The sequence below is a fragment of the Equus przewalskii genome, chromosome 17 (assembly GCF_037783145.1).
Source record: "Equus przewalskii isolate Varuska chromosome 17, EquPr2, whole genome shotgun sequence".
In the NCBI taxonomy this organism is placed as follows: domain Eukaryota; kingdom Metazoa; phylum Chordata; class Mammalia; order Perissodactyla; family Equidae; genus Equus; species Equus przewalskii.
Genome location: NC_091847.1, coordinates 49,745,564 through 49,759,144, shown reverse-complemented (window position 1 = coordinate 49,759,144; position 13,581 = coordinate 49,745,564). Strand labels below are relative to the sequence as shown.

Below are 13,581 nucleotides of genomic sequence, written 5' to 3'. Positions count from 1 at the left end.
GCAGTGCCAAGTGTCATCAGTGGCACAGACTCAGTCAGGCAAGAGAAGAACAGTGAGCAAAGCCCATTCTCCTCTCTGAACGTGACAGTGAACTCAGAATTAAGTCAATTGGACAGCTTCCACTCCAGTAACCAGCCCCAGGATGGAGTTTTGAGGGAAGAGACACTATTGAAGAGGATGCTGCCAGAACTGGGTTTATGGGCTGTGCAACCAGAGCGAGGAGGGGGTGAGGGCCAGAGGGGGGAGGGAGAGAGGACTAGAGGGAGGAGGGAGTGAGGACCAGCAGAAGGAAGAGGGAGTGAAGACCAGTCCTGGGCATTAGGGAAGATGCTTTCCTTGGGTACCCGGTAATGCTTACAGGGTTGAATTCAAGTGTAATTCTTCTGACCGGAACCTGAAGTGCAGTTTTCCCTGTACCACTCCCTCTCCTTGAATAAAGGTATTGGGTAAAGAGAGAAGAAAGCTTAAAATCTTATGTGTGTGACATTCAGTTCTATAAATACTTATTGAGCACCTATTATGGAAAAGCACTTTGCTATGCATTTAGGACGGGGGACAGATAGAGATAAATGAGACAGTGAGACAGATCCCCAACCCTCCAGGAGGTTACAGTTTGGCAGGTGGTGACCAGTGCTGTAACAAAGCTGGAAAGTCACCCAAGAACTCCACAGAGATGACCTCCCAGCCCAAGGTGGGATTCAAAGTGTCTCACCTCAGCCCCTCAGAAGGAGTGGAAATCTCTCCCGCCTGAGGTGAGCAGTGCAAACACCACCAGCAGCAAACAGAAGCAGGCTGAGCCAAAAGGGCTGGAGACACTGCCACCTTGGAGCAGGCTCCCTCCCTCAGTACCTCCACTCATCCCCTCAGGGCTCTGGAGCCTGCAGACCTGCTCCTTCCCCCAGCATCTCCTCTAATTCAGCCTCAATTTTAGCCTGAAATGCAACATACTGAAAAGAGGAAGAAAGTTCTAAGCTTCTTGGTGCCCCAAAAGCTGGCTTTGAAGATACCAAGATCCTTGGAGGCTCACGCCTGTCACAGACAGGCTTGGAGGAAAGTCACAGGAGGTTCAAGGAGAGGCGAGTTAATCTGGGGAATTCAGCTTTACTTCCCCAGGACTGCGATGCAGTGGTGAGAGGTGGAGGAAGCAGGGATGCAGGGGGAAGGCTGCGTGATTAGAATCCTCCCACACGCGGGAGCAGGGTCTATTTTGGGAGGGGAGAATAGGAAGGCAGAGACACCAGGCCTTATCTTTCCTGGCACCTTGTAAACATCCCTAAAGCCCTACAGGACATCAGAAGAGGGGAGTACACTATAAGAGAGCTCCGTGCTTGGGTACAAAGACTGGGGTGCAGGGGGATGTCCTTTCCTCACCTCTTCTCCTCACCTCTGAATTCCTCCTCCAAATCCTCAAAGTCCAAACCAGGAGGCAGCACTCATTTGCCAGAGGAATGCAGGATCACCTGGCTCCTGAATTCTAAGACTGCCCCCACCCCCACCCCACACCCCATTTCTGGAACAGCGAGCTGTGGAATTTGCCAGACTGAAAAAAACAAATCCACGTGGCCTAACGGAGGTGAGGTCCTGCCTAGTGACCTCCTCCTTTAGGCCTCTGGGCTCTGTTGGCTCTGACTCACTCCCTGCAAAAGCCTTAAGTCTCTCAACCTTGAATCCCCTTAGCAACTACTGCAGGATGGGGCCTCCATTTAGGCTTTGGAGATGATCTCCAAAGAAGGGCCTGACACAGGCGGTCCAGAGATGTCCTGACAGGGCTGAGAGATGACGATTATGACACAAGTTTAAATCTACATCCCATTCCTGGACCACCCTTCCTGGAGCGCCCCAGGACTCTGTGTTTTCTATAAATCCTGTAAATTATCTTATGAATAGCACACTTACATTGCATTATAATTTGTGTTAAAAACCATTAATTTGCTAATATAAATGTTTAGTGTATATTGTTATTGGAATAACAATTCTTTACAAAGTATTTGTTTTCTAAAATACCGGGAGCTTCAAAAAGGGAAATGACCCAGGCCTCCCTGGGCTCTGAGAGGTTCTGGAAAGAACCATATGCTTCTCTCAGGAGAGGAGGTGTGGATGACATTGAGGTCAGTGCTTTGACAACTCCCCTGGTTAGCAAGGGGTCCTGGAGCAGGGGTCCCTGAGACTGGAGCAGACTGTACTCCCTCTTGCTCTGCACACCAGCTGTGAGGACCCAGTTTAAGCCTGTGAGTAACTGGTAACCAAGCTCAAAATTAAGAGGTAAAGAGGCAAGAGGAGAGTCAAAGGGGCTGCCGCTGGCTTTGGTCAGGTTGTGGCACTCTGGCCAGCTTCAAGGTGAGAACAGGAGGTGAGCCCTGTCACGGCTCCACCTCGGGGCAGAGGGGAGATCCTGGTGCTGGTTCCCTACCCCTACCCCTAAACTCAAAGGCCTAGGGGGCCCAGTGAGTGAGGGGAGGTGTGAGGAACTAGAGAGCACCTGGCTAGAGCTAGTTTCCAAGTTGTTTCCAAGTGGGGCTGCGAGCTATGCATAGCATAAGGGCGCATGGCCAAGGGGTTAAGTGGGGCCTGAAGCCCAATGCCCCTGCTCTCACTCGCCAAGCTCTAGCACAGAACTGCATCTACCTAGAGAAAGAGGCTCTTTTTCTGATTTTTACAGGCTAACGGTACCTGCCAGATTCCTACCCCCACCCTGCTTTTTACTTCAAGAGAGGCCAGAAATATAGAATATTTGAAGTCTATGTTTAAAAGTTGGCAACTGATGCAAAATTAAATGCACACAAACAAAAACGTACACACACACTGCATGGGTTAAATGAGATCAGAAGCTGTAACTGGCAGCCAGTTTGGGACTTTCTGCATAGACAAGTGATGGAGAACCAAGGATCCACTAAGAAGTCAGCAGAGGTGAGCCAGAACTTAGGGCTTCCTGCGTTTCCTTCTATTTAGGTCATGCCACCGTGCCTGTATCCACCCCACTCTTGGCAAGACCCTGAGTTTCTTCTAGCTGATTACTCTCCCAGGGGATTCTGCCTCCAGAGCTAAGGGTACCACTCTTGAGACCCTGGGCCTTCCTTGCAGCTTCATTCTCTGGCTTCCAGGGAAGAGTGGTAAGGGGTGGGGGGAGCAGAGGGGGTGGGGGTTGAATCTTGGCAAGGCACTGAAGACGCTTATGAACGGAAATGGGAAGAGGACCATTTGTTCCTCTGTCTTAAGGGGAAAAGTCAAACCAACCTGATGTTATCAGGTCAAGAGGGCTCTGTCCAGGCCCAGGAAGGTCTGGGATGAAGGTAGTCAGGGTGTCTGTGTGAGGAGGAGGAGAGGGGGCATGGATCCCGGTCAAAACCAGACTGCAACCCGCGTCCAGTAGATGAAAATGGAAAGCCAGAGTTGTCCCAAAGTATGGAAAATAAATCCTCCTGATGTTTTGTTTCCTTTCAGAATTAAATCTAACGTGAAGCCTCTTACCCTGTGGCCTCCAAAGCATGTATTTTAGGAGAAAGCAATTTCCCCTCAACAGACTACTAGCCCTCCACTCCTGTCACACCAGTTGCAACTTCCCTGAAATTAGTGTTCTAAAGGGAGGAGAGGGGTAGAAACAGAGAAGAAAGTGTTCGAGTGCCCCAGAGCTCTCCCTCAGGGGAAGGTGACGCAAACCCTATTCCTGGACCCACAGAAGTTCAACTCTTTCTGCCCCTTTACCCTTTCGGGACACTTCGGGTGTGTCCCCCGAAGAAAAGTTTAAGTTTAGACCTTTTCTTTGCCCGGACTCCGAAGGCCTGCAGTCGGCGCAGCAGAAGGCACCACCTGGGGCCGGGGCAAGGAGGCCGGGATGGGGGTGGCTGAAGGCTGCCCCCCAGGCAGGCCCAGGACCGCAGAGAAGGCAGCCTACACCCCAAGCCTCCCTCCACCCGGTCCTGGACCGCGGCGGGCGCCCAGGGCTCACTCAGTTCTGCTTGCCCAGCTGCAAGACAATGACAGCTGCAGAAGCTGAGCGCCGGCCGCCGGCCGCCGAAAGGACCTGGCGAGAAACGGGCCATTAAGCCGGGAATGGCGGCGAGGGGAGACGGCTATTTATAGAACAAAGCTCGACTGCAGGCAGCTGCCCCGCGCAGGGACGCGGCCCCGACCTCGCCCTGCTGGGCCTCGCATGCTGGGGAGAGGGCCAAACCCCGGGGCGCCCGCGGCCGGGCCGGGCTTGCCCTGGGAACCGGCTAGCTCCAGGAGTTGAGCAGCCCTTCCTCACCGTCCTCGCCGCTTCCGGGATCGAGCGGACGGAAGCACAGAAGCACAGGCAGGGCGCCGCGCGGCAAAGCAGGGACGGGAAGGTGATTCCCAGAAGCTGCTAAATAACCCCTCTCCGCTCTGGCCCGAACGGCCGCCGCCCTCAGGGCCCCGGGACGCAGCAGGCCCGGAGAGCAGCCTCTCGCCGACCCGCTGTCGGGCGCTCCCGGGGAGACGGCGGGCGGGAGGGCCCCGCGCGCGATCCACCGCTATCTCCCGCGCGCAGCAGCTGACGGATGGCTCTTTAATAAGCCCCTCGTTAATCTTCCCCCGCCTCTCCACCTCCTGCCCGGGCACGTCCGTATTTTCTGGCCCGATAAGGCTGGAGATTTTAGACGGTGAAATGTAGCAGGGAAAGCAAGTCCTCATTGTTCAGCCGGAGCCACTCAGCTGTGTCCCTTCGAACAAATCTCCTTTTTTCCGTAAAAAAAAAAAAAAAATTACATCCCCTGGGCGTTTTCATTTCAGACCGTCACCGGAGAGCAGTTCTCTCCAGCTCCCAGGTCTATTTACCTTCCTCTCTGGCAAATCGTGCCGGACACCCCCTTTTCTCCTCTTGCAGCCCCACGACTCCGCTGCCCCCTTTCCCTTCCCTCCTCTCCTTCGCCGGCAAGCTCGGCCAACCCTCAGAGCTGCGTCGCCCGCACCTCCCCCTGGCAGGCCACTAAGGGCTGCAGGCAATGCCTTGTCTTGGCTTCCGAGGCACCTCCAAATGAAATCTGAATGCGTTATGACATCTCGGGCAAAATCTCAAGCCAGGAGGCAACTTGCAACGCGCGATGGTGGAGAAGGAAGGGGGACGACGTGTCAACCACCGCCTTAGGCAGATACCGCGCCTTAGGCCTGCTCTCCAGGAAAGCCAGACCAGTTCACCTTTTCTACTCGATCTTCGGGCAGCGCGGGCAGAGCCCACCGGTCCAGGAGGCCCTGGCGCCAAGAGCGGGGCTGCCGCGCGGGGGCGCAGTGGTCGTGCTCTTGCGCCCAGACAGAGGGAGCCCTGCGGTCTCAGGTAGTCTGGGACTCAAGAGGAAAAGGTCCCTCCGGGCGAAGTCAGGGGAGAGCAGGGGAGGGTCAAGGCCTATAGAGGAGCGTCTCTGCCGGGCGGGAGTGCTGTAGGCACATTAGAAAACCAGACTCAAGAGCCAAGATTCCCTTTCGCGTGAGTCCCACTCTCCCAAATCCGCAAAGCCCGCGCGCCGCGAAGCCCTAATGAACCCCAGCGGGCCATTTCACTTACCGCAGATCTTGAGCCCCAGTTTTCTGGTGCATCCATGGGCCACGCCGCACCAGGTGTCATACGCTAGAAAACAAGAGAGACGCGATCAGCGAGGCTTGGACCGCGAGACCTGGTCGAGGGCAAAGGTTTTCTGGGGAGGGGGGGGGGGGGGCACAGGTCTTCGCCACTGCTCCTCATTAAAAGCTTTCCTAAAAAGAGCGAGGAGCCACATCTGTGGGCCAGTGGGCACACTCATGCCCTCCGAGGCCCCATCACACTCCCTTCCTGCTCCCACCTTCAGGTGGAGAACAGTGTCTCCGAGAGGCCGGTACCCAGCGCCCAGCCCGGCCTCCAACAAACACCCGCGAAAAAGCCGAGGAGGCGGGGTGGGATTCAGGCAGGGCTGACCCAACGCGCAGAGGGCCAGGCCCCGCCGCACGAGTTGCCCAGCACCCACCCTCCAGGCCCTGTCCTTTGGTCTACGCCCCGCAGACTCGAAGGGCGACCACAGTAGCCTGGAAAGGGAACACAAAGGCATCTGGGACCCAAACGTCTCATAATTTCTTGGCGGGTCTCCAGCCGAGTGGCAGCTTAAAATAAACTGGCATGAAATGGGGTCGCGGAAGAGTTCAGGAATTAATTGGGTGAAAAATAGTATTTGACTAGATGATGGGGCTCGCATGGCTGCTCTCCAGTCGGACAGGGGCGGGGGTGTCGCGGGGGAGTCGGGAAGACAATGGTGCGCCTCCCGTTCTCATTCCCGGACCCTTCTTCCCAACCTGCCCCTTGTTAACCCTTCCCTGGGACCTCTCGGGTCTGGAGCAGGCGAAGGCGAAGAGAATCAGGCACCTTTCCTCTGGGTCCAAACCGCGGGCCCAGGTGCTGCCGTACTTTCCTTCTGGGTCCATCCTGCCCTTGGGGTTGAACTTCCAGCAAGGTACACAAGCGTGCCTGCGGAGCCCGTGCGCGAGCCCGCACTCGGTGTGGTGAGCCCAGTGTGACATTTCCTTCGGATCCCTCAAAGCAAAGCGCCTCCAATCACTCCCATCCCCCACCCGACCCTGGCCGGTGCCTCCCAGCCCGGCGCGAGTGTTGGCTGCGATAAGGAGAGTGACATCCATTAAACCCGAGGCACCGCAGATCCCCAGCGGGTAGAAGAAATAGCCCCACGTCAGTGACACAGTATGTCACAGATGGAGTTCCTGTGACAGACAGGAAATCGGTGCGAAAGCAAAACCCTAATAATAATACCTGGCGGGTAAAGAGCTATTTCCACCCCATAAAGTGCTTTCCTTTTAAACACCATCTCAGCTAATCCTCATAACAGCTCCATGAAACAAGAGGAGTGTTAATCTAAGACTCACTTTACAAATAAAAACATTGGGGGCTCAGAGAGGTTAAGCGAGTTTTCCAAGGTCACTCAGCTGGGGCGTTGGGAGTTCAGACCCATTGCACTGTCTTTCAGAGTTGGGGATTACACTGAAAGAAAGGGAAAGAGAGACGGAGAGAAGTGAGAGAGCTCTAATGTACTGAGGGTCGGGAAGACAAGTGGTGGAGGGCAAGGAGGAGGGGGTCGCTGGAGAAAGAGGCCGAGTAAGGCTGTGCGCATTGAGCAAGGCCACTTCCCAGGTGACCACGGAGGGGCAGAGAAGCGGAGCCAGCTGGGCGGGCGAGGGTGTGTCTGCAAGGGAGAGCGAGAGCGGGGAGAGAGCCCGGCGTGCGCGGGCAGCCTGGGATGCTCATGCCACAGCTGAGTTGTTGGGGGCCAGCAGCAGCGTTCTCGGAGCAGGTGCCGCATGCTCTTCCCGCGCCGGCTCCTTGTCTACCTTCCCTCCGCCTCGGCGGCCCCCGGGCGCGCCAGGCCATATGCGAACTCTGGCCAGCGCCTCTAAGGGGTCTCGGACCCGGGGTCGGCAGTTAGCGCCCCATCGCCGGCTGCGGCCGGGAAGTAAGAGCCGGAGTCGGCGGTGGGGGTGCAGGAGTCAAGGGTGAGTGAACCCAGCCGCCGCCCAGCCCCGCCAGGCAGCAGAAAAGGGGCGGGAAATGTGGAGACGACTGGGAAAGAAATCCGCCAAGGCCGGAGCAAGAGACAAAGGCGCGCAGGCCTCGCGTTCCTCCCGGCCTGTTCCAGCCAGCTCGGCCGCCCGTACCGGCTCACGTGCCACCAGGGCTGGCGGCTCTCCCGAAGCCCTCTTTGTTGTGTGGGTAATTGTAGCTCGCCTGCGGGGTGGGGAGAGGGAGCTGTAAAGGGAAGTGGAACGAAGCCTAGGGACTTAAGACAAGACCTCCGGCCTGGGAGCCAGTGACAGCACCTATGGGTTGGAGAAGGGGCTTACCCATAACATCCCTCATCTTCCTTGATGGGAACAATTGACGTTTTCTCAAGCTTACAGAAAGTGCCATAAAACCGCAACAGTAAGCGCCCTCCTTCTGCCATCCTTAAGCCCCTCTTATATAGAAATTCTGGGGCCGTTACTATCTGGAGCTGATGGTTTTGGGGGGGGGGGGAGCATTTCAATCCAAATTGGACAAAGAAAAACCAAACAACTCTCTCATCCCTACGCCTCTACACATAGGTGGGAAGTCAATCTGAAAGACAGATTCTGGAAATGAGTTACAGAGCACACTGAGCTAGGGGTGGGGAAGCATAAATCCCCTCCACCCCTTTTATCTGGTTCCCCTTTTCTTCCTCTCTCTCCAGGATGTGTCAATTGCTGACGGGTCTCCTACCCGGGAGAGAGAAGAGAGGTGCTCTCTCCTCCCGCCCTGGCAAACCTTCTTGCCATCTCCTGGTTCCCCACCTCTCCCTGCTCAGGATACTGCCCGCTCCTTTATTTTCTTTCTTCCTTTCTTTCTTTTTTCTTGCCTCTGAAATTTAATGAATTGTCTGAAATGTCGAGGCTCAGTCTCAAACGGTTTAATGCACCTTTCTCGCCCCTGGCTTCTGCCTCACTCGTCAATAGCTCGACGCAAATTTGGAGCAATTAGGGACCCCGAGTTTTCTAAAAGCTGCAATTAACGTCGAAATTTCCGCTGATTATAGACTTCTAGTACAGCGCAGGGGGAAAGGAGGAGGGGGTCAGATCTCGGCTCAACGAAAGCCAGAGACAGAACTCTCCCTTCCCGCTGGGACTCCTGGCTCCTTACACCGCCCCTGCCCTGACTCCCGTCGTCCCACCAAGCAAAGAAACCACGCACAACACGACAAAAACAACACTCTCGCCGCCCGTCCATCCCCCTCAGCGAAGCCCCTAAAGATCGCCGCTTCTCCGACTGTGCATGGTTTCCGTTCTCCAGCGCCTCGGAATAGCCTAGCGTCCCTGGCAGTCGAACGACCTCTGGCCAGTACCCGGGTCAGGGCCTCATTTCTTTCCAGCCTTCATCATCTCCGCGCTCCCCCTTCCCTTTCTGTCAGCGCAGCCTCCCCACGTCCCAGCGCCCCCATCTTATCCGCAGTTCATTTGATAGGAAACTGGGGCAGGACCTACTTGTGGGGCGCAGGTTAGTAGTATTAGGGTCTGCTCCCGCGTTCGAGGCGGTTGCGGACGAAGAAGGGGTCGAAGACGCCATCGGCTCGTCGTCCCGGGGACTCTGCTGTCCGGGGTCCTCGTCTGGTCGGGCGCAGGAACCGGCTGCAAAGAGACGCGACAGCTGTGCGAGGAGGACTTCCGGGGTCTTGCGCGCAGGAGGTGACTGAGAGGCAGGGAGCGCGGACGCTCCCCCTGAAGTCCGGACTCGGGAGAGAGAGGCCGGTGGAAGGGCAGCTAGCAGGCTGGGTCCGGGTGCGCCTGGGGGAGGGGGAGACGTGCGCGCGAGCTCGGGGACTCCGGCGCTGGCAACGTAGCCCCGGGCGGCTCTCCAGTCTGGCGGCACAGCGGGGTGACCCGGAGTAGGGGGGCCCAAGGCCAGTGCAGGACGCGAGGGCGCGGGGGATTGGGCTAGGAGGGCAACGGAGGCTGAGCGTGCGATTTTCCAGCGGAGCCGCGACAAGCCCCATTGGGCTCTCAGCAGCCGGCGGGCGGGCAGGCGGGGGGAGGGCGCACGGGGCGGGCACGTCTGGTTGGGTGTCTGGTTCCCGTTGTTGTGTCTGGCTAATTCCCTGGAAAGAAGGGGGCTAACTGCTCCGAGGCCCGGGGACTTAGATGAGACAAGGTGAGAGGAAACAAGGGTCTATATCTTTACGTTCTCTCTCAGACTTGGCCGGGGAAGAACTATAGGCACCTTGCACTACCAGACAGCTAGGAAGCAGCGGGCTGGAACCCCGCTCGTCTCCCTCTTGTCCCACCCCGCTTGGAGCCATCTCGAAGCCCAGGACGAGGCTCGGTCCGGGTTTCTGTGTTTCCCTTCGACCCAACTCTCCGAGGACCCCAGATTTCTCGCGGTACAGACCCGGAGAACGTGAAGGAGGCAAGAAAGGGGAACGTCACCGGTGAAACGAACTTGCGCTCAGTGCGCCAGAGTCGGTGGACAAGGATCCGTGCGCGGCGCCTCTGCTCGGCGCTGGCGCGGTGGCATCCAAAGGCCCCGGGACAGAGAGCGCGCGGGCGAATCTGGGTAGATCTAACACCCAGCAGAGCAGCGCCCGCCGGCCACCGCCTCCACACCTTCCATAGGACCCCGCACCTCGCCCCGCGCGCCCACTCGCACAGCAACGCAGGCAGCAGGTAGAGCGCGGCTTCTGGGGAAGTAACAGGTTACCGCTCCGAGTCGCACCTTCGGCTGCTGCTGCCCAAGGACCCTTCGGTGAGATGGGCGCTCGCAGCAGGGAAGCTCAGGGGAAAATCGCTCTCCTTCCACTTCAGGGCGAGCTTCAGCCTGTGTGCATCCCCGGGGCGTGAACCCCGTTGGTGCGGACAGGGAGGGAGAGTGCGAGGGCAGGGGTCCCTGCGCCGCGCACCAAGAGAGAGCCAGGACTGGGGCGGGAGGGATGCGCTCTGCTCAGGAAGGTAGATGGCGGTGGCTGGAGGTAGGGGTTGGCCGAGAAACCGCGGGTGAAGAGGACCCAGCTGAACCGCCGAGGCTGGGCACTGGGAAGTCCCGGCGGCCGCGCGCTTACCCACCTCGGCTTGGTGGCAGCAAGCCTGGCGCTCCCGACGCTCCTCTGCGCAGCGCCCAGCGGTGTACTCGGCTCGTCCCGGCCCTGCCACAGGCGTGATCTGTCCGGCGTCACCTCCAGCTGCTGCCTCGCTCCCACTAGCACCGTCCCGCACGCGAGCGCCGGGAGGAGAAGACAGAGATCCGGAGAGGTGGCAGCTCGGCTTCGGGGGAGGCGGGGGCGGAGTGGGGAGGCGGGGACCGGCTCGGCGGGGGAATCACGAGGCCGCTGCTCGCGGGGGCAGCTCGTCGGTAGAGCGGCGGGGCTCCTTTGCAGGTGCCTGACCGCCTCTGGAGCTTTATAGGGCGGTTATAAATCCAGATCACGGTTTTGCGCCCGGAAAAACAAAAAAGGCCCTATGAGTAATCCAGAACGTACTCAGCACACTCTATTTTTTGAAATAGGCACAGTGTCGGGTAAGACGAGGGAAAAGATAATTCCTATGAAGGCTTATGCCTCGCTGAGCGCTTCTTCCTCCTTCCCCTCCCCCTCCTATGTCTTCGAAAAGACAAGAGCAGTGGCTTTGCCTCTCTTTCTTTCCCCGCGACTCCCCAAGAACTGCGACCCCGCGACGCTTCTTTGAGCGAATGCTCCCTCTCGATCCTGTCCTCTCTGGCTCTCTGCTGAGCCAGGATTGTTGCAAAAGCAGAGGCAGAAAGGGGAGGGGGCGGCACTCAGACCCTGGAGGAATCTCCATCTGCTTTTCACTACGGTTTCCTCATCCACCTGGGGAGGTGGGGTCAAATTACCTCACCTGAGCGCAGCTACCCGGTGCCACCGGCAGGGAAAAGGGTCCCGTTTCCCACGCACTATGCGTTCCCTGCTACCTTTGGTCCCCTTGATGGTGGGGAAAGAAGTCCTCCTGATTGATCACATCTGAAGGTTAATAACACGCACGAGCGCCTCTCCACACACACAGGGAACTCGAGCACAGAGGTGGCCCCGGGCAGGGGCTCGGGGCGGGGCGGGGGTAGGGACGGATAGGCCTTCCCTGCCCAGGCCCCCTCCCCTCACTCCCCCTTCAATTTCATGCTTTAAGGATTCTCCTTTCTCAGTATTTAAGCATATTTAATGAATTGCCGCGCTCGGAAAAGCCCCTCACGATAAACAGGCGTTCCCGAAAAATTTTCCACCAGAGGGCGCCAGGCGCCCAGAGACCGAGAAGCCCGCTCCTAGCTGGGTCTTTCCTCCCGCGCCCGAGCCCACACCTGGAAGGGCCGGCCAGGCTCTGTCGCTCTCCTGCCTCTATAAGACATCACCCCAGCCAGCCACTCTCGTCGCCCATTTATGTTCTCCTCTTTCCTCTACCTCGGTTTCTTCTTCTTTAGAGCAAAACAAAGTTGATCTTTGTGTGTGTCTGGGTGACACCATGTAACCAGTGATTCCTTTACTCCTTTTCACAGTGATTTTTTTCCTCTTGTGGTGCTGCAGGCGTGGGTTATTGATGGACACGTCTGCGGCCTTGCTGGTCCACCCGAGGCCGGTCCCTTCTCTCTGAATGTCTTATCACCTTTCACCATGACACAGTGGGAATGCCAAAAATCTTACAAATCACTGAAAATTTCATAAGGGAGATTGAAGATTCTGCCCTGAGAAGATACAGTCCGATCAGTAAGAGGGATCTCGCTATGACGTTTGAAATAAATGCGTTGCCCTTGATACTAAAGAAAATACTGTCGCCCTCTCTCCACCTTACAACAAAAGCTCCGGCCCTTCTTAAGGACACAAAGGCATCCTGAACGGCGAGCGTGCAGTAACCACAACTCTGGGGCGCGAGCTCCGGGCTGGGCATGGTGTGCGTGCTTGCTCCGCGCAGCTTCTCCGCTATGCTTCAAATGAGCGGTTTATTAGGAGGTCAGGCTCGGAATTCCACCCACGCCCCCTCCTCGAGCTTCCCTGAAAGAGACGGTTGCACCAATCAGGGAGGCTGGTGCCAGGGACGCGGGACGGGATTCGGGACGCGCGCGGGGCAAGATGACAGGCGAGAGGCGGCAACAAATCCCGGCGCCCCTCGGGGTCAGCTGTCCCAGGAAGACGCCCGCTCGCTCTCTGTCTCGTCAACCTTCTCCCAAGATTCGAGATTCTCTGGAAAGGAAGATTTTTACCTTCACCTGTGGCATCAGACTGAGAAGTTTCCAACCACGCCCTCTTGTGACCCTAGTGTCCAAAAAGCTCAGCCCAAATGTTCTAGCCAAGAAAATAATCTCGTTGGAAAAAGAAATCTCCTACAAGACTAGGCATCGCAAATTAAAGCTAAGTCCGTCCAGCTGTGAGGACGTACCTCACTTTCTGCTTTATGGAGGGGAAGGGGAGGAATAAAGGCTCCTGCTCGTCTTTAATTTAAAATTGTTTAATCAAATATTAGTAATTAATTAAACGAATATTTATGAATCACCTACTATGTACCAAGCACTGTTCTTACAACCGTCCCAGCAACTTATATTATCCCTGCCCTCAAGGAGTTGACATTCCAGTTAAGCGAGGAGAGCTACAGACTTGGGGAATTCATGGCTTTGATTTATTTTCAGATTATCTCCCATTCCAATCCAGACTCGGGCGCAGCGGAGATAATAAGGAGCTGAGGGCCTAGAATCCCACACAGTTCCGGCACATCTAGTTCGGAGCAGGGCCCAGGTCTTTCAGCACCAAGGACAGCGTCCACCATTCGGTCCCTTGAGCCTCGCTTAGGTCGGCTTCAGACGTCAGCCCTTAGCCAGTCGCCCCCGCCCGCCTCCCTCCTGGTAGTAACGGCTGTGTTTGTTTTCCCTTGTTGAGAGTATTTCGCCCCCATTTCTCCTCGGTAAGAATTTGCTCGGAGAGTGGTTGTGGTTGTCTTTTGGCTCTTCAGAACACTTGGAATCTATATTTTTGTTTGTGTTTTTCACTCTTCTTTTCATCTTTTATTACTCTTGGGGGAAGATGCTTTGAATAACGGGGGGTGGAAATAAGATATCCTCCCTGGGGCCTCGAACCGGTGGTGAGGGGT

General features: G+C 56.8%; 1 protein-coding gene across 3 annotated transcripts in view; it reads right to left on the bottom strand.

Moving 5' to 3' along the window:
- The window catches only part of GAD1 (glutamate decarboxylase 1), a 42,958-nt gene that overhangs the window by 28,576 nt on the left and 801 nt on the right, over positions 1-13,581 (bottom strand). The window contains exons 1-4 of one of the 3 annotated variants that reach the window (XM_070581541.1): positions 11,350-11,704; positions 10,561-10,891; positions 8,989-9,132; positions 5,522-5,584 (exon numbers count right to left, since the gene is read on the bottom strand). In XM_070581541.1, the coding sequence (XP_070437642.1) occupies positions 5,522-5,584; positions 8,989-9,070 (145 nt within the window). In that variant the 5' untranslated portion in view covers positions 9,071-9,132; positions 10,561-10,891; positions 11,350-11,704. Of the gene's footprint in view, positions 1-5,521; positions 5,585-8,988; positions 9,133-10,560; positions 10,892-11,349; positions 11,705-13,581 lie in introns of those variants that run through there. The other 2 variants (XM_070581542.1, XM_070581543.1) reach the window with 2 other exon arrangements.